This window comes from Notothenia rossii (assembly GCF_949606895.1).
Source record: "Notothenia rossii genome assembly, chromosome: 6".
NCBI classification, from domain to species: Eukaryota; Metazoa; Chordata; class Actinopteri; order Perciformes; family Nototheniidae; genus Notothenia; species Notothenia rossii.
Window position 1 is genome coordinate 89,070,316 of NC_136909.1, and position 27,532 is coordinate 89,097,847.

Sequence of the window (27,532 nt, forward strand, 5' to 3'; positions counted from 1 at the left end):
CGGTACTGCCCTCTCCTGGTTTAAATCCTATCTCTCTGACAGACATCAATTCATCTCCATTAACAACTCCAAATCCCCCATAGCCCCCCATCAATCATGGCGTCCCTCAAGGTTCTGTACTTGGTCCCCTTCTGTTCATCATCTACATCCTCCCAATTGGACAAATCCTCCGTCAACACCAACTCCAGTTCCACTGTTATGCTGATGACACACAGCTCTACCTCTCAACAAATCCATTTCTCCAACCACACACTCCCAGCTCAGCATCTGCCTCACTGACATTAACATTTGGATGCAAAACAATTTTCTAAAACTTAACTGTGACAAATCGGAACTCATAATCATTGGCCCAAACTCACTTACCCGCTCAACCCAAGATTTTTCTCTTACCATCGATGGCTCCATTGTCAACCCCTCCACTCACATCCGTAACCTTGGCTCCTCGACCCCATCCTAACTTTCCTCCCTCATGTCAACGAGGTCACAAAAACGCTTTCTTCCATTTAAAGAACATCGACCGCATCAGACCCTCGCTCTCATCGACCGCTGCTGAAGCTCTGATCCATGCCTTTATAACATCCCGACTGGATTACTGCAACAGCATACTGTTTGGATCACCTGCATTCACACTAAAACAACTTCAATATTGTTACGCCCAGATCTCTAGGGGAACCTAGGCGCAGCATAAAATGTGCACTCTCTCCTCTTTTCCCACTCCCAAGAACATAGACAATGAGACAGAGAATGCCTTTTGGTCAATTTAATTACCAACGTTTTCTTTTTAACAAATAAGTGCAACAACCCACAAAAACAAACAAATCTCTGAACACAAAAATCTTGCCTAACAAATAAGAAAATATACATACAGGACTCTTACCTACACTGAGGTCAAAACAGGAGAAAACGAGAACCAACCAAAAGAAAAAAGGTTTCACACTTCAAGTAGACTTAAGGCGTGTCCAACAAGGACAGGTTAAAGTTATGTCTATCCTTCCAAAGTTTACAAAATATACAAGGACAGAAAGGACAGATACAAATACGCAACGGTTGGGAGCAGGAGAAGCTGAGTCAGAGAGAGGGCAGAGTGACTGCATGGCTGCAGCTTAAATGCTCCCCTCTTCTTCAGGTGGACCAATCAGCCTATTGAAGGTAGCTAATCAGCTAACGGGCACCACCTGCTTGCTCACACACACACACACACACACACACACACACACACACACACACACACACACACACACGAGGAGGGAAACATCTCTACACACAATACACATGACGACCAGGGTCGTCACAATATGTCCAAAACTCAGCTGCCCGCTTGCTCACCTCCACCCGACGCTCCGACCACATCACCCCTATCCTCCATGACCTCCACTGGCTCCCCATCAAACACCGCATTGACTTTAAAATATTACTTTTCACTTTCAAAGCCCTCAACAACCTTGCCTCCCACCTACCTCTGTGACCTCATCCAACGACACACCCCCGCCTGTCGCCTCAGGTCTGCTGAAGCTAACCTACTGCAGCCCATCAGGACAAAGCTCCGGTCCTGGGGTAACAAAGCCTTCGCAGCAGCCTCCCCCACACTCTGGATCTCCCCCCCCAGTCATGTCAGATCCGCCATCACTCTCACATCATTCAAACAATCCCTCAAAACTCACCTTTTCACTCTTGCCTTCAACTTCTAATCCACTAACCCCTTGCCCTTATTCCTCCTAGCTTAGCACTTTTTACTTTTGTTGTTCTTGCTTGTAAGCGCTTTGAGCACCAAAAGCGCTTTATAAGGTATTATTATTATTATTATTACTCCTCTACAGTTCAGAGGTACATGGTGTACTTCTCCTCCACTACATGTATTTAATACCTTTAGTTACTTCTCAGATGTGGATGAATGATGTGAAATCTAATCAAGTGTTAAATCAGACTTTAGTTCCACCTGGAGTAAATCCACCAGCTACCCTGCAGTATACAAAGTCATTCAGACTAGCTGCACCTTTACCAGCTTTGAGAACACTTTCATGATCAATCATTATAAAACATATCATATCTATTATTCTGAAATGGACCAATCTGCACAATGACTACTTTTACTGTCTTTCACTATATTTTGATGAGAATACTTTTCTACTTTCACTTGAGGAATATTTTGAATGCAGGACTTTTACTGAAACAGAGTATTCCTACACTCTGGTACTTCTACTTTTACTCAAGTACAAGATCTGAGTACTTCTACTTTTACTCAAGTACAAGATCTGAGTACTTCTACTTTTACTCAAGTACAAGATCTGAGTACTTCTACTTTTACTCAAGAACAAGATCTGAGTACTTCTACTTTACTCAAGTACAAGATCTGAGTACTTCTACTTTTACTCAAGTACAATATCTGAGTACTTCTACTTTTACTCAAGTACAAGATCTGAGTACTTCTACTTTTACTCAAGAACAAGATCTGAGTACTTCTGCTTTTACTCAAGAACAAGATCTGAGTACTTCTACTTTTACTCAAGTACAAGATCTGAGTACTTCTGCTTTTACTCAAGTACAAGATCTGAGTACTTCTACTTTTACTCAAGAACAAGATCTGAGTACTTATACTTCACTCAAGTACAAGATCTGAGTACTTCTACTTTTACTCAAGAACAAGATCTGAGTACTTATACTTTACTCAAGTACAAGATCTGAGTACTTCTACTTTTACTCAAGAACAAGATCTGAGTACTTCTACTTTTACTCAAGAACAAGATCTGAGTACTTCTACTTTTACTCAAGTACAAGATCTGAGTACTTCTACTTTTACTCAAGAACAAGATCTGAGTACTTGCATTGAAATGTGAGTTCAAAGTGAAATTCAGAATCTCTGGAGGAATGGGATTATCAGCCATGATGTCATGTGATATATTTTCTGACTTCCTTAATGCAAAACAGAAGCGTGCACCGACACAAAAACCAGGTTAATATGAGTTTTATTTGCATTGAAAATGTTAAGAGACATTTAAAGGTAAGCTCTGTAGTTGGAGTGTATGTGTAGTTCACATTATACAGAGGGGGATCACAGTCGATTGGTTTAGATAAGTCTCTGAAAATGGTCAGACTTCTTATCAATAGTTCAGAAATCATGTTATAATGAAGTAAAAAGCCTCAGACTCAGGTTGGTACTAACTAACATCAGCTGTGATCCTGAACAGACTGAACTCTCTGGGCAGCAGGGAGGAAGTCTCTGGAACAGGAGGAGACTCTTCCTCCTACAGAGGAACCAGAGACACTGAGGAATCAGAGCTGAACCAGAACCCAGCATAGAGAGGTTCAGTGAATGTGGTTCTGATGGTGTGGAGGTGGATCAGTGTGTCAGAGGAGACTCTGTAGAAGGAGAGAGAGCCAGCAGGATGATCCAGATACACTGCTACTCTACCAGAGGAGGAGGAGGAGGAGGAGGAGGAGGAGGAGGAGGAGGGTGTTTCTCTCTTATTGTGACAGACAGAGTAACGACCATCAGAGCATCTCAGACTCCAGGACTGATCATTCCTTCCAAACACACAGTCCTCTCTCTCTCCTCTCCTCCTGATTCCTCTGTAAGTCACTGATATATAAACCCTTCCTCTCCACTTGACCTCCCAGTAACAGAGACCAGTCAGAGCTTCTCTACACATCAGCTGACACCAGGGGTCAAACCTCTCTGGATGATCAGGATATGGCTGCTTCTCCTCCACACATGTCACCTTCCTGTTGTCCTCAGACAGTTTGAGGTTTCTCTGTGCTGTGTTTGTGTCGAGTGAGAGTTCACAGGAATCTGAGGAGAGGAACAGCAGCAGTTATTCATCTATCAGCTGTTCATTTATTGACACTTTGATGATGAAGGTTATATTTGAAGATTTCATGAATCAAATTAAATCACACTCACACTTCCTCACACCGGGTCTCAACCATCGGACTCCACTAGGCTCCATCCTGAAAGAAGGAGGTGTCATTGTTATGGGTTTATGTTGATATGTTCCACTTTTATTTTGAAAAGTGTTCACCCCCACGTTATGTCTGTCACTTCCTGCCTCTTGTCTTTAGTTTCCCTCCTCTGCCTGATTGTGTTATTGTTCTTCACCTTCCCCCTCCAGCTGTGTCTTGTCTTGTGATTACCCTTCTGCATGGGCGCGGGAAGGGGGGTGCTGAGGGCGCTGCAGCACCCCCTAGCGGCAGGCAGGGGGTGCGGAGCTCCCCTGTCTGAATTATTATTTGACGGTTATTGCTGCTCCCGCTGTGCATAATCTGTGTAATATGTAGCCAATAAATTCCACATTGTTGGTAAAATAATATCTTGGCCTGCCCCGAATGTTTTTTCTGTAGCCCCGGACAATTCTACCTCAATAATATAATACATTAACCGTGCTTTACGTGAACCTCATCAAGACACTAGAGAGGACGGCAGGACTGTAATTTCCCGTGTTCAGTGAATGCAACAGAGGCAAGACACCAGACCAATCAGAGAGTTGCATGGAAATAAAAGTGTGCTTGTGTCATTCAAGCTCGCGGCTCTGTGTGTGCGGAAATAGCGCATTTAGTGTGTGTGAGAGAGGGGGAGAGAGAGAGGGACCGGTGCCAGCAGCAGGGACTGTGTTGTTAGCATCTGGTTAGCTAGCTGCACTAACGGACATACGGAGCTGTCTGTTCCACAACAAGCTGGAGGAGAGCTCTCCTCTCAGACTGAGAGGCTCAGGTGAGCTAAAGGACTCTCTGAGTGTTTAGATAGTTAACTTTAGTCTAAGTTATCTCAGTGGGTCTCAAACGGTTTGGTCAAAAATTATTCAAAAGATTATTTCCGCGGCACACCTTCATTATCGTTATAAAAAAAAATAAGAGAATAAAGGAAAAACAGTTATGAAATACTATATGGCAGTAAAACAAGAATACAGTTTGAAAGGGGAGTGATTTGTAAAATATCCATAAAGAAAAAGAACATCTGCTTACAGTTGTGTTTCATCTGGATGTTGAGAGATGTATCCATAGATCTCTTAATGTTGCTCTCAAAGTGCAGCAGATTGATGCTTTTAATTTCAATATTTAAAAAAAGTCTTCCCGGGGAGCATCCCCCCGGACCTCCCTAGAGGAGGTGAGGTCCGCTCCCCACTCGTAAAAAATAGCACTTTACCCCTGCCTATATGCCGTGAGCTGATTATCGAGCCTTCATTGTAACAGTCGCAGATTTACTGTGTGTTTGCGTGTGGGGAGTTTTTTTGTGCCTGCTCTATAGTGCCCGTAATAGTGTTTAATGGAGTCCAGCACCTCAGCACCCCCACTCAAAATACCTTCCCGCGCCTCTGCCCTTCTGTGTATCTAGTCTTGCTTTCCCTTGTGTTCCTTGTCTGACATCATTTTATTTCTTTACCAATTAATTATATTATTTTTAGTTGGACAAATGTAAATTCATTTAATTTAGTTAACGTAATAATTTTATTTCGGCAGTATTTGATAAAAATGAGTTGGACTGACTCAACTTTTATTGCGTTTTTAGTTTCAGTTGGGGCTACGAATATTTATTTGATGGAAAACCTGCCCACAATTGAATTGAGTTCATCCAATGAGTTATTTCTTTGTATAAAAAACAAAACGGTTTTAATTATATCAACTAAAATATGCGTCACATCCCGCTACGGTCCCGCGCGAGCGCCTTTTCCTGCGGGTGAATAACCTGAACCCCGGCTCGATGAGCGAACTATGGATAAATCAAAGAAAAGTACCGGAGGAACACAGGATTTAATTCTGTGTGGACAGAGTTATCTGCTTTCACAGCAAACGATGCTGGTTTACCGGTATGTTTGATATGTGGAGAGAAGTTGTCAAAGGTGCTGCAGCCTTTACGTATCGAGGAACAACACGGAGAGGAAGACAGCTGACGATCTTCAGTCACCGTTCAAACTCTTTTTAGGGTGCAGCTATATGTTTTATTTATTTCAAAGTGGGTCAATTTTAATTGTATTTTTTTCCCTTCAAATGTTCAGAGGACTCCCCAAGTGCTGTTTCATGTATTTTAAAGTAGGCCTGTGTATTATTTTTAATTCTCCTTATAAGAGTTCTTTGTTTATTATTAGAGGTAAACAGTTTTATATAAAGTAATAAATACAGAAAAACTGTAGCTTTTGTCGATGATATAACAATAAATACAACTTTATAAGCTATCAAGCTATCAAATATGTTTTGCGGCTCCAGACAAAACAAATTGTTGGAAAAGGGGGCAAAATGGCTCTTTTGGTCAAAAAGGTTGCAGACCCGAGTTAGTCCAATCTCAAGAGGAAAATAAATGAACTTTATTTAAAGGTATAGATCACATCCATCAGGAGTGACGATCTCTGCTGTGTGTTTATGTTGTTCGATGGATCTTGATCTTTTTTAGCAACAATTAGACCAGAAAAACAAGACGTTGAGCATCCTGCTGGCCAAATAGAGGTTTCTCCTGAATATAATTTTAAAATTTGGTCTTGAAATTAAAATGAGAATTGAAATCTAGATCAGAATCTAAAATTATAAAGATGTTGCTGTTGTGTCTTTTCTGCAAACAGAGAGCTTCTGCCTGTGTCCTCAGTACCCTTCAGTGTTATTGTCTTGGCCCATGTTCTTCAGGTTTGGATCTTTGTGACTGTTTTGAAAACTAAAATGTACATGAACACATATATACGTTTATAATACCTGAGAGTGTCCAGTCTCCAGAGAGGACCCTCCAGTCCAGCAGACAGCAGCTTCTCTCCTGAGTCTCCTGGATGATTGCAGCTCAGGTCCAGCTCTCTCAGATGGGAGGGGTTGGAGCTCAGAGCTGAAGCCAGAGAAACACAGCCTTCCTCTGAGACCAGACAGCCTGACAGCCTGAAAACACACACACACACACACACACACACACACACACACACACACACACACACACACACACACACACACACACACACACACACACACACACACACACACACACACACACACACACACACACACACACACACACACACACACACACACACACACACACACACACACACACACACACACACACACACACACACAAAACAACATACGTCACATAATCTGAGGTTACTGCGAGCACTGGAGGGTTAGTTCAGAAGTGGGGTAACATTAACATGATAACTACTTTCCTAGTCCCAACCAAACACCCACTAATCTCTTTCAACAATCTGACAACATTACTAGTAGCTTTTAGATTTCTTTGATATTTCAAGATCCCACTATGGTGAACAAAAAACCATTAAATATATTAATCGAATGAGTTGGCAACAAAATAAACTTGACAGGTTGGATAGCAGATAAGAAAATACAATATTGTGTGGGTTACATCCATTAATGTAAATCCCAATTTAAGAATCCTGACCTGAGAGTCTCCAGAGCACAGTGAGGACTCTCCAGTCCAGCAGACAGCAGCTTCACTCCTGAATCCTGCAGGTCGTTGTTACTCAGGTCCAGATCTCTCAGACTAGAGGACTGGGAGCTGAGGACTGAGGACAGAGCTGCACAGCTTCTCTCTGACAGGTTACATACACTCAGTCTGATGAAGAGAAAACAAGTAATATGTCAAAAATGATGAGCAGAATATTGAAATGGTGATAAAGGAATGTTTCTGTACTCACAGAGCCTTCCTGGAGGCTTTGACCACTGGCAGCAGCCTCAGAAGAGCCTCCTCTGAAGCAGAGTATTTCTTCAGGTCAAACACGTCCAGATCTTCTCCTGATGACAGTAAGATGAAGACCAGAGCTGACCACTGAGCAGGAGACAGTTTATCTGTGGAGAGACTTCCTGAACTCAGGGACTGTTGGATCTGCTCCAGTAGAGAACCATCATTCAGTTCATTCAGACAGTGGAACAGGTTGATGCTTCTCTCTGGAGACAGATACTCATCCATCTTCTTCTTGATGTACTGGACTGTTTTCTGATTGGTCTCTGAGCTACTTCCTGTTTCTGTCAGTAGACCACGTAGGAGTTTCTGATTGGTCTCCAGAGAAAGACCCAGGAGGAAGCGGAGGAACAAGTCCAGGTGTCCGTTTGGACTCTGTAAGGCCTGGTCCACAGCACTCTGGTAGAGATGTGTTAGTTCAGGTTTGGGTCTGAAGGCTTTAGGACGCCTGGAGGTTGTTGGTTCTTCTGACAGCAGGTTGACTCCAGAGGTGATGAAGGTCAGATGGACATGAAGAGCAGCCAGAAACTCCTGAACGCTCAGATGGACGAAGCAGAACACCTGGTCCCTCTGGTACAGTCCTCTCTCCTCTCTAAAGACCTGTGTGAACACTCCTGAGTACACTGAGGCTGCTCTGATATCGATGCCACACTCTGTCAGGTCGGACTCATAGAAGATCAGGTTGCCTTTCTGCAGCTGCTCAAAAGCCAGTTTCCCCAGAGACTTCATCATCTCCCTGCTCTCTGGACTCCAGTGTGGATCTGTCTCAGCTCCTCCATCATACTTGATGTTCTTCACTTTGGACTGAACCACCAGGAAGTGGATGTACATCTCAGTCAGGGTCTTGGGCAGCTCTCCTCCCCCTCTGGTTTTCAACACCTCCTCCAGAACTGAAGCAGAGATCCAGCAGAAGACTGGGATGTGGCACATGATGTGGAGGCTTCGTGAGGTCTTGATGTGGGAGATGATGGTGCCGGCCTGCTCCTGATCTCTGAATCTCTTCCTGAAGTACTCCTCCTTCTGTGGGTCAGTGAACCCTCGGACCTCTGTCACCAGGTCCACACACTCAGGAGGGATCTGATTGGCTGCTGCAGGTCGTGTGGTTATCCAGAGGCGAGCAGAGGGAAGCAGCTTCCCCCTGATGAGGTTTGTCAGCAGCACATCCACTGAGGTGGACTCTGTGACATCAGTCAGGATCTCAGTGTTGAGGAAGTCCAGAGGAAGTCGACTCTCATCCAGACCGTCAAAGATGAACACAACCGGGAACTGATCAAACCTGCAGATTCCTGCGTCTCTGGTTTCAGAGAAGAAGTGATGAACAAGTTCCACCAAGCTGTACTTGTTCTCTCTCACCACATTCAGCTCTCTGAAGGTGAATGGAAATATGAACAGGATGTCCTGGTTGGCTTTGCCTTCAGCCCAGTCCAGAGTGAACTTCTGTGTTAAGACTGTTTTCCCAATGCCAGCCACGCCCTTTGTCAGCACTGCTCTGATTGGTGCATCTCTTCCAGGTGAGGCTTTAAAGAAGTCTTCTTGTCTGATGGTTGTTTCTGGTCTGTCTGGTTTCCTGGATGCTGTTTCAATCTGTCTGACCTCATGTTCCTTGTTGACCTCTGCAGACCCCCCCCTCTGTGATGTAGAGCTCTGTGTAGATCTGGTTCAGAAGGGTTGGGTTTCCTGCTTTAGCAATGCCCTCAAACACACACTGGAACCTCTTCTGCAGGTTAGACTTGAGTTCACGCTGACACACTCCAGAACGACTTCCTGAATGAACACACAACAAATCAGATCAATGAGTCAAACACATCCTTAAAGAATGAGGATCTGAATATACTTTGTTTCATCTCTTGAGACTTTAGTCAACATTTATCCAGCTTGTTAAATCTCTATAGAAACCCTCTCACTGCTCTGCAGACGGTCAGCCAGCTCCTCCTGCTCCATGCTCCTCAGGAAGTGCAGTGTGATGTTCAGAAATGCCTCTCTGCTGCTCCTCCTCTGCTCTTCATCCTCACCGTCCAACACCTCCTCATCCTCCCTCTGACTCTCTAAGCATTCTGGGTAATCTGAACTCAGAGCCTCCTGGATCTTCTTCAGCTCGTTCTTCACAAAAGTGATGATGTTGTCCTCCAGCAGCTGGAACAGAATACATGAACAACACAATCAAACTAAAGTCACCAAACATCAGATCCATGTTGGACAGACTGACAATCTTCGGAGGATGTAACAGAATCTGATTACGTTATTCAGAAAAAAGCACAAACAATGCACCTGAAACTGAAATGTTCTATATCGCATAAGGCTTCGCCCTCTAAGGCTATTGCTATTGGGTAATCCCCACTGCACGTGTGCAGCACTTACAGACTTAATCCACGCCCACCTATGACGTGGGCCCCACCTTCGGGCTCACTTCCGTATAAATAGGAAGTACGCCCTACAATCTGCTCCCACTTTTCTTCAGCACTCCGTTGCAGAAGCACTGTCAGGCACAAAGCTCTTTTCAGAGCTGTTTACTAAAAACATTCCTGGTTCCCCTGGGCCCATCCTCCCTCTCCTCCGGACGGGGGAAACAGGGCGTGGGCCCGGTGTCAAGCCGACATATGAGTTACGACCGGAGCTCACGGTGTGAGTCCTGCCGGGGATTAGAGCACGCAAACGCGGCTCTCACTCCCCAGGTGTCGTGCACTCATTGTGTCCGTCTCCCTCTGGCCCACAGACAGCGGAGAGCGAACGCTCTCGCTGCAGCGGCCGAGGATGATTGGCTGGTCCAGGAGTCTTACTCTGTGGACCAAGCCCTTTGTTTATTGGATCCGAGTGGCGGGCAGCAGGCAGGTGACTCCTTCCCCTCCATTCACGGATCACCATGTGGTTTCCCCGCCCTGTCTCCCTCTCCTACCGGCGGGGGAGACGGGGCGGGGGCCCGGTGTCAGCCCGGTAGCCGAGCCTAGGTTCGGCTGCCGGGCTGACACCGGGTCACCGGGTCCCTCTGTCCGCCATCACGGCTCTGCCGTCGATAGGCGGTATTCTCCAGGAACTCCCGGCGATCATCGGAAAGGCAGCCGCCTAATGAGATCTCCCCGTTCCCCCGGTTCAGGAGAGCTCTCCTCCGGATGACATAAAAAAAGCTGCATAAGCGGCTGCCTCACAGCGAGGCAGCAGGGCTCACGGCTCAAACCGGCTGTCTTTAAAACCTGTCGGTTAAGTAGACAGCCCGGGTTTGTTTCCTATGTCACAGATGTGCCTCCGACACACACCTCCGCTCATTCCTCAAGCAGGTTTGAGCGTGAACCTCAATGTCCGGTTTACGAGTCTTCTCCTAAACGGCGACATGATGAGAGCCGCTGTGTAATACAGCGTATGGAGGTGCATAAGCCAGCTGTTTGCTACCTGTCGGTTAGCAGACAGCAGGGCTCGCCGGTTGAGCCGGCTGTAACCTGTTGGTTAGCGCGGAAGCAGAGCTCGCGGCACAAGCCAGCTGTAATTAACCAGTCGGTTATTGGACAACAGGGCTTGACGTTTAAACCTGATGCTCCTAACCTGTCGGTTATAGCAGGATGGTTTTCCCTCTGTCCCAGATGTGCCCATACTACACACGGTCGTAATAAGCCCAGGGCTGTTATTACGCACTGTGTGAACAGCACTACACACACCTCCGCTCATTCCTCAGCAGGGTTGAGCGTGAACGTGCCTCAAAGTCCAGTTTACGAGCCTTCTCCTAAACAGAGACAGGATGAGAGCCGGTGTGAGAGGCAGCGTGTGGAGGCCCCCTCGCAGCCTTTTCGGACCGGGCCCCTCTTGGGTTGCTTCCCAGGCAAAGGCGGCGAGGGCTCTGACGTGGCTCGTCACCATGACAACCACAGCATATCCAGAGCATGTCGTACGCTCTCAGAGTATTACTCAGAGTGGCGACGCGTGTGTTTGATGGACAGATGGATAATAATAAGCAGCAAGGCTCACCTAACCTGTGGGTTATAAGCAGCATGGCTCACCTAACCTGTGGGTTATAGGCAGCATGGCTCACCTAACCTGTGGGTTATAAGCAGCATGGCTCACCTAACCTGTGGGTTATAAGCAGCATGGCTCACCTAACCTGTGGGTTATAAGCAGCATGGCTCACCTAACCTGTGGGTTATAGGCAGCATGGCTCACCTAACCTGTGGGTTATAAGCAGCATGGCTCACCTAACCTGTGGGTTATAAGCAGCATGGCTCACCTAACCTGTGGGTTATAGGCAGCATGGCTCGCTTCATAACCGGCTGTCTTTAGAACCTATTGGTTTTTAGGCAGCCCGGACAGCTCTCCTCCGGAGCGTCACACCCCGCGGGGCGGTGACAGCCCTCTCCGTGATGCAGCTGTTAGGCATGATATCAGCTGGTCACGTGGTGATCCCCCTGGTTCTCCTTCACAGCGAGGAGACTCCAGAGGTGGTTTATTCGCCTGCGTATCGACCCCGTGCGTCAGAGGAGACGCATGGTGTACATTCCTCCTTCCGTGGGTTTGGATTTAACCCACTGGAAAAATCTCCACGTCAGTGGGGGGGCCCCTGAGCAGAGTGACGTCACACCCCGCAGTGTTCACAGACGCATCTCTCGCAGGCTGAGGAACGTGCATGTCGCAGGCAGTGGGGGGACAGTGGCCGGCTCACATGTCTCTCCATATAAGCGTGCGGGAATTACTCTCCGTATGGAAAGTGATCCAGCACTTCGTCCCGTTGCTGTACAATCAACATGTGTTGATTCGAACAGACAACAAAGTAGCGATCAGCGCAGCTGCTGAACACACACCCTACACAGCCAAATGGACAATGTTCCGTTTGGTGTGTAGGGAAAAGCCTGGACCCCGTTACGGGCCCCCTGCCTCGTGCTGTCGTTCCTCCAGCTGTTGCTGGACAGGAATTGGCTTATAGCACGGTCAAAACATATGCTGCTGCCATTTCATCTTGCCACGTAGGTTTGGTGTCAGCACGGCGTTTAGTCAGCCTCTGACAAAACGTTCTCTACGGGGAGCACAGAGACTCAGACCTGTGTCACACGCTTTAGCGCCTCAATGGGTTTGGCTTTAGTGTTACGCGCACTGAGTGAAGCTCCTTTTGAACCGTTAGATCAGGTTCCTCTGAAGTTCTTGTCAGCCAAAGTAGCTCTGCTCTTGGCTCTATCAGCTAAAGGGTGAGTGATGTGTCTGCTCTCTCTGTGGCTCCGTCAGGTCTCCAGATCCAAGGAGATGGCAGATCAGCTGTTTTGCGCCCTAACCCGGCTTTTATGCCAAAGGTGATCACAAGCTCTTTCAGAGCGAGAGTGATAACTTTGGATGGCTTCTTTCCCCCTCCTCACACATCGGAGGAGGAAGCCACATCTCATCTCCTCTGTCCCGTGCGCGCGCTGTCAGGCTATATTGCACGCACGGCTGCCTTACACAGCTCGTCTGTTTGTGCATTACAGAGAGCGCTCATTAGGGCAGCCTCTGTCTGCACAGCGCCTGTCACACTGGTTGTGTGAGGCTGTGTCACAGGCGTATGTCTCCTCTGGGGTGGATCCCCCGGAGAACATCAAAGCGCACAGCACCAGAGGATTTTCCTCCTCTACGGGGTTGCACGCAGGAATGACAGTGGAAGACATTTGCACTGCTGCATCTTGGTCTTCCCCCTGTTCTTTTATTCGTTTGTATTTGAGGGATGTCTCTCATTCCTCTCTGACACACTCAGTACTGAGTGTCCTGTCAGAGTGAGTAATGTCGGGGACTCAACTGCGTGCCCTCTCTCCTGCCTGTCGGCACTTAGAGAGCTGCCCTTTTCCCCTCTTTGATCGTTTTAACAAGTGGGACTTTGGTCTCTACTTTTTATAACGACAGGTAGCCTATTTAGCCTACCTTCATTCCCTTATGGAGAATATTCATTTTTTAATGCTATATTCCCTGGGACTGTGAGGCTCCATTACGCATGGCGAAATGGACATGGGTTATTAATTGAGTAGGTGTGTTTTTGTGGTTCTGGTAAAGGACAGACCAGTGGGGCGTAGACTACATCCTGCTTCGCCCTTAACCCAATAGCGATAGTCTTAGAGGGCGAAGCCTTATACGATATAGTACTGGGGTTACGTACTGTAACCCAGTTTCTATGAGTATAGGCGCAGCCCTCTAAGGTTCGGGCCCCACTGGCTCCGCGAATAGCTGAAGAAAAGCTGTTTGTCTGGGAGCAGATTGTGGGGCCTACTTCCTATTTATACGGAAGTGAGCCCGGAGGTGGGGCCCACGTCATAGGTGGGTGTGGATTAAGTCTGTCAGTGCTGCACACGTGCAGTGGGGATTACCCAATAGTGATAGCCTTAGAGGGCTGCACCTATACTCATAGAAACTGGGTTACAGTACGTAACCCAGTTTTCTACCCAAGGTTTCTCTTTGTTTCATGGTGACGAAAGGGAGCCATGATTGGCAGAAATAGCTCAGTCCCTTTGGACTTGGCTTGGGAATCAAAGTCGCAGTTCAAGCCACCAAATAAGGAGTGCAGAATGGTACATGGAGACGTGACAGTTTGCCTATTGGGCACTGCCAAGATACCCTTGAGCAAAGCACCACACCCCAACACTTCTAAACCAACTATATAAAATACTAAAATATTGGATGTCTAAGCCACCGACAGCTCAGTGGTTGCCGGTGGTTCAAGTATGCTGGTTCAACTCCAGAGGCCGCTAAAGATTCAAGCTCATCCCCTCTGTCTTGATCTAAAAAGTGCACCATAGAAATGATTGGACAGAACAGATGTGAAGTAGCTGTAGTTCATGTACAGACCATAAATGTGGAGTCCAGCTGTGTCTGATGCTGCTGGGCAGACTGACCTCTGGGAACCTCTGAGCTCTGCTGGTCCTCTCTGTGAGGAATCATGAAGAGATAACTCACATTATGTTGCAACATACAGACACACACAGAGCAGTTAGTAAAAGATGGTGTGTTCTGTCAGAATTGATCATACATGTTATGGCTGTATCTGTGTGTGTTCCTATGCTCTTTTCCCTTCATTAGATCTACCCATATGTTCTGCATTAATGCAACCAGGTGCATGACACAACCCAGTCTCACTGCATTTCGTGTTATAGTGACGACATGTAATCTATTGATTCGTGTTCACCAACACCATTTCCCCCTTTTTTTCGTGTCAAACAGAACGATTTGAAAAGCAATGTATTTCTATTGGTAGTATGTTTTGTGCCTGCAACACGTCTTTTTGTACGGTCGGGTCTTGGAAGACCGGAAGCTGTGTGGTTCATAAAAACATGTTCTTACTCAATATCAAGCCACGATTATTGTTTTTATTTTAAATCGTATAATATCTGACTTTTTTTGTCGTCTGTGAGGAAAAGAAATGGCTCAGAGCCTCAGAATACTGAAATCTGTATTTTTTAAATATTTTTTTCCTTCTAATTTGTTATTCTTTTCTAAATAACACACTGTTATTTACTCACCAATAACACACAATTATCCTTGTTTTAATTTATTTGTTTAATTCTAAAATCTCTGGCTTTTTTGGCGTCCGTCAGGAACAGAATTTCATCATAAAAAAAACGGAAACAGACGTAGGCCTATAATGGACATTTCGAGCATCATTGCGATACACAGCCACTGAACTGATTACCCAAGATCCTCAGCTATGGTTTAAGCTCGGTGATTGGATGTTTTAGCCGCAATGCACGTTGGGATATGGTGTTAATGCGATATTAAATCCGAAAAACATTTCAGAGTTTAGGATGGCCGAATACACTACACTACCCATAATCCTCAGATATCATTTAGGACTACTGTCCCCTTGATTAATCTTCAAGCTCTGGGATTGGATGTTGGAGTGGCAGTGCGCCAAGGTTAGGCCGAGCGTCAAACAGCTCTTTGAAATCGAACGAAACAACGCCAGACTATTCAAAACTGGACTTGAACGCCCCCCAGAACTACACATGCTGGCTATTGTGTTTCACAACATGTTCTCTATGGCACGTCTCTAGTGGGAATTGTAGTTTTAAAAGACGTTTTTGTTTTTTCCCAAAATTTGAAGTTTCAAGACTTTCTAAGGTTTATTGAAATATCATATACACAACTAATTCAATAACATGCTTTAACCACTAGGCGGTGCACACAAGGTACACACAGCCATAATAACTTTGTATTATTAGTGTAGGACACTTATATGTATAACATCTGAAGATATTTAGTTTTATTCATGTTTTCACATAATTTTCCAGGATATTGCTATACTATTTCACAAGTTTTACTTCTAATATCTGATTTTTAAAACATCACAGACAGAAAGGCATATCCGTCATTTAATGGTAAGCTATTGACATTCTGAATCCATAGATGTGTCTCCCATCACCCAAAACCCCTGACTGTTCTCTCAACTCAGTATTTACATTCTTATATTCAAAGAAAATCAGTAATATCTTTATAATCTAATCAGGGCTCTATAAATAGAGAACTACGGCAGATGTGTAATATGTAATGCAGCCGAACCGTGTATTACAATGCCGTTATGTGATGACTTCCAAAGAGAAAAGCAAGAACACTCGGAATAAAGTATACATATATATTTTCTTAAATGTTTTTCAGATTTCATATCACATAAACACCATATCCCAGCGTGCATTGCGACTAAACAATCCAATCACTGAGCTTCTAGCTGAGGATCTTGGGTAATCAGTTCAGTTGGTTAGTGGTGTGTATCGTAATGATGCTCGAAATGTCCCTTATAGGCCTACGTCTGTTTACGGTGACTTTATTTAGAAATTCAGTTCCTGAGGAACGGCTAAAAAGCCCAAGATTTTAGAATTAAACAAATAAATAAAAACAAGGATAATTGTGTGTTATTGGTGAGTAAACAACAGTGTGTTATTTAAAAAAATATTTAAAAAATACAGATGTCAGTATTCTGAGGCTCTGATCCATTTATTTTCTTCACAGACGACAAAAAAAGTCTGACATTATACGATTTAAAATAAAAACAATAATCGTGGCTTGATATTGAGTAGGAAGATGTTTTTATGAACCCCACAGCTTCCGGTCTTCCAAGACCCGAACGGACAAAAAGACGTGCTGCAGGCACGAAACACACTACCAATAGAAATACATTGCTTTTAAAATCGTTCTGTGTGACACGAAAAAAAGGGGGAAATGGTGTTGGTGAACACGAATCAATAGATTACATGTCGTGACTATTACACGAAATGCCGTGAGACTGGGTTGCATGACAAGATGCACCTGCTGTTGGTGAATGGCAGTTAGTAGTTTGTCTTCAGGTGGTGATCCTTTTGGTTTGTGGATGTTGCACTTCATGTAGAACACCAGTGACTTCTGACTTTGTGCTTTCTTTTTCACTTCATGGTTAATCTGTGTCAAAGCAAGACATTTGATTCTATTCATTATCAAAACTCACACTTGAGAATGGCGTCCATCTTTGAAGTGAATCAGATGACCCTTAGACCGATCACTCTTCATGGACACACAGCTGGGTGCAGGAGACTCTTCTCTCTGCTGCTGGGAACTGAGAGAAAGACAGAAATGTACTGAAGATGCCTCTCAATTTAAGGATATATATATTTGTATTCTTTGTTTGTGTTCTTTTAGTAAGTCTTATTGATTTGATGGTTGTCCACACGATTTAAAGTTGTCCGCACGTTTTTAATTGGTCAGTGGTAGAATTTTGTTAGCCCCATAGGGCCGTCTAAAGGTGGGGCGTAAACAAAATGAAATTGGCAATTCTGTATCTCACTACCGAGTGAGGATCAGAAAAAGAAGCTCTCCAGTTTCTATTAACAGTTTTGAATACTCACACATGGTCATAAGAATGGCGTCCATCTTTGAAGTGAATCAGATGACCCTTAGACCGGTCACTCTTCATGGACACACAGCTGGGTGCAGGAGACTCTTCTCTCTGCTGCTGGGAACTGAGAGAAACACTGAAATGTACTGAAGATGCAAGATTTACATTTCTGCTTTCAACTTTGTTATTTGGCTGTGAAAGTTATCTTTTTCTTTAGGTGTCTAAAAAACAAAAACCCAGATAGCAACAAAGGCTGGGACATATGGCCCTCAGACAGGAAGCTCTTGTGAATTGCTGCTACGAGTCCCAATATCTTTACAATTTGTCCCCAAAGTCCTCAGATCTGAAAGTGAGTGGAGCTAATCCCAATCCCTCACCTCCTAGTCCCCATACCACTGCAGGTATTCTCAAGAAATCTGAATCCATCTGAAAGTCTGACTTCATGTGGTAGACTTTGGGGAGGAATTAGATCACCCAATGTTTGCACCAAATTAACACTTTTTACAGTGTTGCATACAACACTGTGAAAATTAGAAAAGCTATTTTAATCTTCGTCTAAGAAAGACATTTGAGTGTATTCATTGTCAAAACTCACACTTGGTCAAAAGAATGGTGTCCATCTTTGAAGTGAATCAGATGACCCTTAGACCGGTCACTCTTCATGGAAACACAGCTGGGTGCAGGAGACTTTTCTCTCTGCTGCTGGGAACTGAGAGAAACAGAAATGTAATGAAATCTTTATTTAATTTAATTTAAAAAATTGCTTGAAAAAAAACCCTATTTGGCCTAAAATATATTACTGTGCATTGTGTGTGTGTGTGTGTGTGTGTGTGTGTGTGTGTGTGTGTGTGTGTGTGTGTGTGTGTGTGTGTGTGTGTGTGTGTGTGTGTGTGTGTGTGTGTGTGTGTGTGTGTGTGTGTGTGTGTGTGTGTGTGTGTGTGTGTGTGTGTGTGTGTCGAATTGGGGACTTTCATCAGCTCCCACACCAGTAATTCGGGGACGCCTTTCCCTTTGGGGACCAAAACCACCGTCCCCAATTAGATTTAATTGTGACTGTATTCAGAATGCTCCAAAATGTGTTTTGGCATAACAATCTCAACTGTCCCTTAAACTGCCTTTTTCAGATTATCTATGTGTGAGTCTGCTCACCACTCCACCCAATCTGTGTAGAACTCTACATCGCCCCTATTGGTAGTGTGAGGAATTTCCGGGTCCCTAAAATTGAAGTTTTTTATATTTTTTGTTAAACTAAAATCTCAAGTGATTATGATAATGTTAGCGCTCCCAGTAATACTTTCACTCTCTAAACCTTTCAGAAAGTGGTGTCCCCTTAGGGGAGGTGTAAAGTTGTGCGTCCCCAAAATGAGACGGTACTTTTTTGCGAGTCAAAGTCATATGAATGTTTTAAAGATCTAAGTCAGTTACTGATTTAAACACAAACAGACCAGTTAGTTAAAGATGGTTGTTCTGCCATGATTCAGAAAAACCAGATGCAACAATACTGATGGACGACCGATGCTGTATCTGACCAAGAACAACAAACCCATCTGTTAAAGGTCCCATGTCATGACCATTTCCACTGATCATAATTCCATTGTTGAGGTCTCCTAGAATAGATTTATATCGTTCAATTTTCCAAACTCACTTTGGTTTCTCAAACAGCATCTCTGTAAACTACGTGTATTCACTGAATTTCACTCTCTGCCTTTAACGGCTCGTTGTAGCTCCAGTAGCTCCAGCCCCCACCCTCCCTGTGAGCACAGTGTGCTCTGATTGGTCGGGACGTTGTGAATCGCGCTGAGCTCCGTGGAGGTGTTGTTTCCTTGTTTAGCGATACACAGCGAAACACAGCCAAACTCACCCTGAGCACACACAAAGTCACAGCCGGAGTAAAAACAATAAGTGTGGCTTGATATTGAGTAAGAAAAAGGTTGATAAACGCTGTGAGAATGGGTCTGCAGAGAGAATGGGTCTGCAGAGAGAATGGGTCTGCAGAGAGAATGGGTCTGCAGAGAGAACGGGTCTGCAGAGAGAATGGGTCTGCAGAGAGAATGGGTCTGTAGAGAGAATGGGTCTGCAGAGAGAACGGGTCTGCAGAGAGAATGGGTCTGCAGAGAGAATGGGTCTGCAGAGAGAACTTCAGAGAGATCCCAACTGTCTGTTATCAGCCTGCAGCCAGGGAGGAGAGATCAGCAGAGCTGCCTGCACTGAGTGTGTGTGAGGAAGTCCGTGGATTGGGCGATTTGGACCAATCAGCGGGGACTTAACGTAACGGCTCCACGGATTGGTCCATTTGGTTCCGGGTACGGTATGACATCATTCCGTACCCGGAACCAAATGGAAGAATCAAATGGACAATGACGTATCTCCAACGAGGCGTTTTGGGGAGGTCTTTTCTGTGTTAGAGTTTTACTCCCTACAGGGTGTACTTTGAGGGTTTTGACTCTGCAGACCGTTTACATGAATAAAAACCTTCATAACACACAAGGGGACGGGTAATAACCGGAAAAGCATGAAATGGGCCCTTTAAATTAACATTTTTGAAATACTTACACCATGTCAGAAGAACCACCTTCATCTTGGAACTCCACCAGATGACCCTGAGGCCGATCTCTCTTCATGGACACACAGCTGGGTTCAGGAGACTTTTCTCTCTGCTGCTGGGAACTGAGAGAAACAGAAATGTACTCTATGCAATATATAACAAAACCATGTCAGGCTTACATATCTATTACTGTGCAAATCACTGGCTTGTTTTTTCTTTTTAATTTGGATGTCAGCCGGATGTTCTATTAGTTAATACTGTGACCGTCCGGAGAATCCCAGGTCTGTCTATGTAAAACATGAAATCTGAGTTTTGAAAACTGCAACTAGTTCCAAAGACTTCAGCTACAAATCCCCTATATCTCTCTGACGGTACGTCCACACAGCAGCGTTAAAAAAATCTTGGAGGTGGGCGTATCTGAAGCTTGGGGAGTTTTTGCAAGCAACGCGACCAACAACCAATCACATGAATCTCCCGCCCCCGACATACAAAGCAAAAAACTACTACTGTCTATGGTGTCTTATGCTACATTCCATGCTGGCTAAATATACTGTCTATGCTTGCTAGCAATGTTTAAACGAAGTAAACTTGATATAAACTCCCCAAACAGGCAAAAACCTACCAGTTTCACCCACTGTCTCTGCCCCCTCCCTCCATGCCTGGCTCCTCCGGTTTGTATCCCGGTAAGTTAACAGGGACTGTTCATAAAGAACCGGGTGATTTGCTACAGCAATAACTCATTTCTCCTCCATTTTCAGGAATATAGAAAATGAACTGCGGTCTGTCTCTCCCAGTTTACACGCGGTTTGATTATTGGCTAGCGCTTGTACTGTCAGATTTGCATAAACGGGATTTGATTGGCTGATGCTTCCACCTCAGCTTCAAAAGTTGAACATTGCTCAACTTTTGAATCCTGAGATGCCTGGAAATCTCCGCTTTGCTTCCCACAATGCAGTTTGGCGAAAAGTGAGGCAAAGTGACGTCACCCCATTCAAAGTGAATGGACAGAAACGTTGGAAGATCTTTTTAACGCTGCTGTGTGGACGGGCCGTAACTGGTCCTTAGACATCTTAACTAGTCCTCATAACTAGTCCTCAGATCTCTCTGCATACATTGGTTCTCTTTTCAAACACTGGTTATTCCACCATATCAATACATTATTTCTGAGTTATTAATTAACCGAGTACACATGATCATTCTATCTATGAAAGCACTTTGACCCCAAGAGGCCTCAATAAATATGAAATATGAGCCGTCATAAGATAAGATAAGCATCAAAGTCCAAACTGCAGTCCAGAATCAGAATTCAATCTGAATGTGTTTTATAGATTTACAGGTTTGTGATGAGTCAATGTTCAGGAGAAAAAGTAGGGAAACAAGTCTTTGCAACTAGTCCCTAAATCTCTGAAAATACTCCATGGACATCTTGACCAGTCCTCAGATCTCTCTGCATTGATTGGTTCTTACTTCAAAGAATGGTTTTTCCATCAAAACAATAATAAACTGTTTCTGAGTTATTCATTAACAGAGATCTTTCTATGAGAGCACGTTGACCAACAGACGCCTCAATAAATATGAAATATGAGCCTTCGTAAGATAAGAGAAGAATCAAAGTCCAAACTGCAGTCCAGTATCAGGATTCAATCTGAATGTGTTTTATAGATTTACAGGTTTATTATGAGTCAATGTTCAAGAGAAAGAGCAGAGACAGTAAACAGCCAGTCAGTGAGAGAGAACATGTTGAAGGGTGAAACAGTTTCAAACATCATGTGAAGTGTTGAGTGTGATACCTTTCCATGTTGGTGATAACCTGCAGCCACCTGATGGAGACAGACACACGGCTTCATTATTACTTTAATGTCATTATATTTGTTAGTGATGAGGAAATAACATCTGTTTCTACATGTAGACTTTAAAGACAGTGAGCTGTAGTTTCTAACATCAGTTGTCAGATAAACTGAGTGCTGTCATTCTAAAGACAGGAGGTGAACACATGAACCCACAAAGAGCAGCTGTTTGAAACATTAGACACTGAATGAATCAAAGTCCCACTTACTCAGTTTCTTCTCATGAACTCCATCAGCTGTGAGGACCAGGTCTGTGTAGAAGAAGAGTTTCCTGCTGATCTGACCATGTGCTCCATCAGCTGTGAGGACCAGGTCTGTGTAGAAGAAGAGTTTCCTGCTGATCTGACCATGTGCTCCATCAGGAGTAAATCCTCTGCTTCTTCATCAGTCCTCTGTGTCCAGCACTCTGATGAAGCAGTGTGACGCTGCAGCTCTCACTTCAAACTGTATATGACTTTATATTGTAGTTAAAGATTAACCCCCAGCCGCTCCCTGCTGCACTCTGACAGCTGAGAACAGACCAGGGGACACTAAAGAGAGACGCACACAGCTGGGAGACCAGGGGACACTAAAGAGTGACGCACACAGCTGGGAGACCAGGGGACACTAAAGAGTGACGCACACAGCTGGGAGACCAGGGGACACTAAAGAGAGACGCACACAGCTGGGAGACCAGGGGACACTAAAGAGGGACGCACACAGCTGGGAGACCAGGGGACACTAAAGAGTGACGCACACAGCTGGGAGACCAGGGGACACTAAAGAGTGACGCACACAGCTGGGAGACCAGGGGACACTAAAGAGTGACGCACACAGCTGGGAGACCAGGGGACACTAAAGAGAGACGCACACAGCTGGGAGACCAGGGAACACTAAAGAGGGACGCACACAGCTGGGAGACCAGGGGACACTAAAGAGTGACGCACACAGCTGGGAGACCAGGGAACACTAAAGAGGGACGCACACAGCTGGGAGACCAGGGGACACTAAAGAGAGACGCACACAGCTGGGAGACCAGGGAACACTAAAGAGGGACGCACACAGCTGGGAGACCAGGGGACACTAAAGAGTGACGCACACAGCTGAGAACAGACCAGGGGACACTAAAGAGTGACGCACACAGCTGAGAACAGACCAGGGGACACTAAAGAGTGACGCACACAGCTGGGAGACCAGGGGACACTAAAGAGTGACGCACACAGCTGAGAACAGACCAGGGGACACTAAAGAGTGACGCACACAGCTGGGAGACCAGGGGACACTAAAGAGAGACGCACACAGCTGGGAGACCAGGGGACACTAAAAAGTGACGCAAGCAGCTGGAGACCAGGGGACACCAAAGAGTGACGCACACAGCTGGAGACCAGGGGACACTAAAGAGTGACGCACACAGCTGGGACGGAGCGCTTGGTGATGTTCAGGATTATAAAGATGGACAACTGTCTCTGTTGTTGGAAACTTACCTAAACATTTTTTTGGGCTTATTTTAAAATGATTACATGTGACCGTGCTGTAGTTCCTTTATAGCCCAACATTAGCCTCCTTTAGCTTAGCGGTGGTGAAGTGAAGTCATGTGACCGTGCTGTAGTTCCTTTATAGCCCAACATTAGCCTCCTTTAGCTTAGCGGTGGTGACGTGAAGTCATGTGACCGTGCTGTAGTTCCTTTATAGCCCAACATTAGCCTCCTTTAGCTTAGCGGTGGTGAAGTGAAGTCATGTGACCGTGCTGTAGTTCCTTTATAGCCCAACATTAGCCTCCTTTAGCTTAGCGGTGGTGACGTGAAGTCATGTGACCGTGCTGTAGTTCCTTTATAGCCCAACATTAGCCTCCTTTAGCTTAGCGGTGGTGACGTGAAGTCATGTGACCGTGCTGTAGTTCCTTTATAGCCCAACATTAGCCACCTTTAGCTTAGCGGTGGTGACGTGAAGTCATGTGACCGTGCTGTAGTTCCGTTATAGCCCAACATTAGCCTCCTTTAGCTTAGCGGTGGTGACGTGAAGTCATGTGACCGTGCTGTAGTTCCGTTATAGCCCAACATTAGCCTCCTTTAGCTTAGCGGTGGTGACGTGAAGTCATGTGACCGTGCTGTTGTTCCTTTATAGCCCAACATTAGCCTCCTTTAGCTTAGTGGTGGTGACGTGAAGTCATGTGACCGTGTTGTAGTTCCTTTATAGTCCAACATTAGCCACCTTTAGCTTAGCGGTGGTGACCTGAAGTCATGTGACCGTGCTGTAGTTCCTTTATAGCCCAACATTAGCCTCCTTTAGCTTAGTGGGTCTGTTTGGGGTTTGGAGCAGGACAATTCAGAGACATGTCCTTAGTAACAGCTGGAAGAGAGGGGGGGGGGGTACAAGGATCTGTTTGGGGTTTGGAGCAGGACACTTCAGAGACATGTCCTTAGGAACAGCTGGAAGAGAGGGGGGGGGGGGGTACAAGGATTTGTTTGGGGTTTGGAGCAGGACACTTCAGAGACATGTCCTTAGGAACAGCTGGAAGAGAGGGGGGGGGGGTACAAGGATCTGTTTGGGGTTTGGAGCAGGACACTTCAGAGACATGTCCTTAGTAACAGCTGGAAGAGAGGGGGGGGGGGCTACAAGGATCTGTTTGGGGTTTGGAGCAGGACACTTCAGAGACATGTCTTTATATATATCCTTCCTAGACCTATACTATATGCCTACAAATAGTACAATAGGAGAAACTAACTTTTTAACTTGTTATTTATAAATATGTTGTTCTTTGTGTTTCTGCAGCTGTACAGCGTGGCCTCTCAGTCTCAGAGCCTCAGCGGACACAAGGTGCAGTTTGTCCCGTTCCCCTCCACCCTGAACTACAAACACAAGTTCATCTACAGGAGCCCAGAGCTGCCCACCATCCTCAGGTACACACACACACACACACACACACACACAGACACACAGACAGACAGACAGACAGACAGACAGACAGACAGACAGACAGACAGACAGACAGACAGACAGACAGACAGACAGACAGACAGACAGACAGACAGACAGCCATGCGCACACACACATAGTGAGGTCCGATTCAAAAGATCTACGAAGTGAGGACCACACTCTCTATAACACACACTCAACACGCACGCACATACACACTTTAACACCAACACACACATACACACACATATCCACTAACAATCTAACACCAACACGCAGACAAACATACACACTAACACATTATACCATGCACACACACACACTTATACACACTAACACTCACAAACACACTTGCACACACACTCACACACATACATGTACTTAATACATAGTGAGTTCTGAGTCAAAGGACCTTCAAAGTGAGGACCACACTCTATAACACACACATGCACAAACGTGCACACACTAACAGACATATACTCAATAACACACACACTCACACAACTACATACCCCCGCACATACATGTACACTCACACACACAGATTAAAATACACACACACACACTAACACACAAACACACTCAGACACACTCACATACACACTACCAAACACACACACACACACACACTTACATACCCACGCACATACATGTACACTCACACACACAGATTAAAACACACACACACACTAACACACACACACACACACACACACACACACACACACAGTCAAACACACTTGCACACTCACACACATACATGTACTTACTACTTAGTGAGGTCCAAGTCAAAATACCTGCACATTGAGGACCACCCTCTCTATAACACACTTTTAATCCACTTTTTTTATTGCATTCTATTTTAATGTTATTTTATTAGTTATTATTTCAAATGTTTCCCTATTTTCGGACATTTCGTACAGCAAACCGTTAATCTATAAACTAACCTGCAGTTTAATCTGTAATAAAGTGACTCTCAGATCCTCGTTCATTCGTTAAACACAACATATTTCGGTGGATTAACCTCAACTTGTTTTGCCCTTTGGTTAGCTGTGCGACACTAACGTCTGTCTTTGTGTTGCAGTGATTTCCTCGGCCACCAACATACGGACGATTCAGCCTGAGAACACACTCCTGAATCAACACACACACACACATTAGTTTTGGACTGAATTTTCTGGCATGAACTACACACACTTCATTCCTCTTTACGTCAGCATTCCCCTCACAGAGACAGGGCTTTGAACCGCGGAGCGAGGAGGACGGGCACCATCACACAGAACCACCATTTCTCTTTTGACTGTTTCCATCTCTTTGATTCTTTACCTTCTTTATCTATCTTTGGGTCCATCTGATCGTGACTCTCTTCATGATGCCGTTTTAGTTTTAAAGGCCTGTTTGACTTGAATAATGATTAAATACTTCTGGGTTTTATGAAGCTGTGACTTTGTGTTTTTGTTGGTGATGAACTCACTGCAGCGTGTTTACAGAGGCGGCACCAACACACACAGATAACAACACAGACAGACAGACACCAACACACACACACAGACACCAACACACACAGACAGACACCAACACACACACACAGACACCAACACACACAGACAGACATCAACACACACACACACACACACACACACACACACACACACACACACACACACACACACACACAGACAGATACTAACACACACACACAGACACCAACACACACACACACACAGACACCAACACACACAGACAGACACCAACACACACACACAGACAGACACCAACACACACACACACAGACACCAACACACAAAGACAGACACCAACACACAAAGACAGACATCAACACACACACACAGACACCAACACACACAGACAGACACCAACACACACACACAGATACCAACACACACAGACAGACACCAACACACACACACAGATACCAACACACACAGACAGACACCAACACACACACACAGATACCAACACACACAGACAGACACCAACACACACAGACAGACACCAACACACACACACAGACACCAACACACACAGACAGACATCAACACACACACACACACACACACACACACACACACACACACACACACACAGACAGATACTAACACACACACACAGACACCAACACACACACACACACAGACACCAACACACACAGACAGACACCAACACACACACACACAGACACCAACACACAAAGACAGACATCAACACACACAGACAGACACCAACACCCACACACAGACACCAACACACACAGACAGACACCAACACACACACACAGATACCAACACACACAGACAGACACCAACACACACACACAGATACCAACACACACAGACAGACACCAACACACACAGACAGACACCAACACACACACACGGATACCAACACACACAGACGGACACCAACACATACCAGACATACACTTACCAGGTCTATCCAGAGGTTTCCCCCGCCACTCGACCCAACTCACCACCAGATGGTGATCAGTTGACAACTCCGCCCCTCTCTTTACCCGAATGTTCAAAATATACGGCCTCAGGTCCGATGATACAATAACGAAATTATACTCTGAACTGCTGTTGGGTGCATAAGCACACACAACAGTCAGAGTTTTCCCCCCCATAACCCGCAGGCGTAGGGAGGCGACCCTCTCGTCCACTGGGGTAAACTCCAACAAAGCGGCACCCAACCGGGGGCTTGTGAGTATCCCCACACCCGCCCGGCGCCTCACACCTTGAGCAACTCCGGAGAAGAAGAGAGTCCAAGCC

General features: G+C 45.3%; 3 protein-coding genes and 1 long non-coding RNA gene across 4 annotated transcripts in view; 1 reads left to right on the forward strand and 3 right to left on the reverse strand.

Annotated features, from left to right (window-relative positions):
- Positions 1–22,341, reverse strand: part of LOC307044218 (uncharacterized protein) — an 80,709-nt gene extending 58,368 nt beyond the window's left edge. The window contains exons 1-8 of the mRNA XM_079689300.1: positions 22,058–22,341; positions 21,792–21,821; positions 20,010–20,123; positions 18,052–18,165; positions 17,467–17,580; positions 17,070–17,177; positions 14,444–14,522; positions 9,568–9,796 (exon numbers count right to left, since the gene is read on the reverse strand). Coding sequence (XP_079545426.1) covers positions 9,568–9,796; positions 14,444–14,522; positions 17,070–17,177; positions 17,467–17,580; positions 18,052–18,165; positions 20,010–20,123; positions 21,792–21,799 — 766 coding nt within the window. The 5' untranslated portion in view covers positions 21,800–21,821; positions 22,058–22,341. The remainder of the gene's footprint in view (positions 1–9,567; positions 9,797–14,443; positions 14,523–17,069; positions 17,178–17,466; positions 17,581–18,051; positions 18,166–20,009; positions 20,124–21,791; positions 21,822–22,057) is intronic.
- LOC307044264 (stonustoxin subunit beta-like) lies at positions 2,947–6,782 on the reverse strand. The gene is made up of 3 exons (XM_079689355.1): positions 6,673–6,782; positions 3,899–3,945; positions 2,947–3,787 (listed from the first exon to the last, which is right to left on the reverse strand). Exons 2-3 carry the CDS (start codon positions 3,942–3,944, stop codon positions 3,243–3,245), a joined length of 591 nt encoding a protein of 196 aa, XP_079545481.1. The 5' UTR covers position 3,945; positions 6,673–6,782; the 3' UTR covers positions 2,947–3,242.
- LOC307042898 (NLR family CARD domain-containing protein 3-like) lies at positions 7,616–9,507 on the reverse strand (the record flags this gene model as incomplete). Its single annotated transcript, XM_079687057.1, is given in 3 exon segments — positions 7,616–9,280; positions 9,282–9,427; positions 9,498–9,507. Coding segments are annotated over 3 exon segments (1,821 nt in total).
- Positions 22,342–24,470: 2,129 nt separating the features above from the next.
- Positions 24,471–26,181, forward strand: LOC307044275. Its single transcript, XR_013809583.1, has 2 exons — positions 24,471–24,727; positions 25,828–26,181. It is a non-coding gene; the product is annotated as an uncharacterized lncRNA (long non-coding RNA).
- The last annotated feature ends 1,351 nt before the right edge of the window (positions 26,182–27,532 follow it).

Excerpts from the sequence above, each read along its gene's own strand:
- LOC307044264 (XM_079689355.1), bottom strand. The coding sequence starts at position 3,944 with ATGGAGCCTAGTGGAGTCCGATGGTTGAGACCCGGTGTGAGGAAGT. Across the intron at positions 3,788-3,898 it reads GAGACCCGGTGTGAGGAAGT|ATTCCTGTGAACTCTCACTC; the intron begins GTGAGTGTGATT and ends TCCTCTCCTCAG.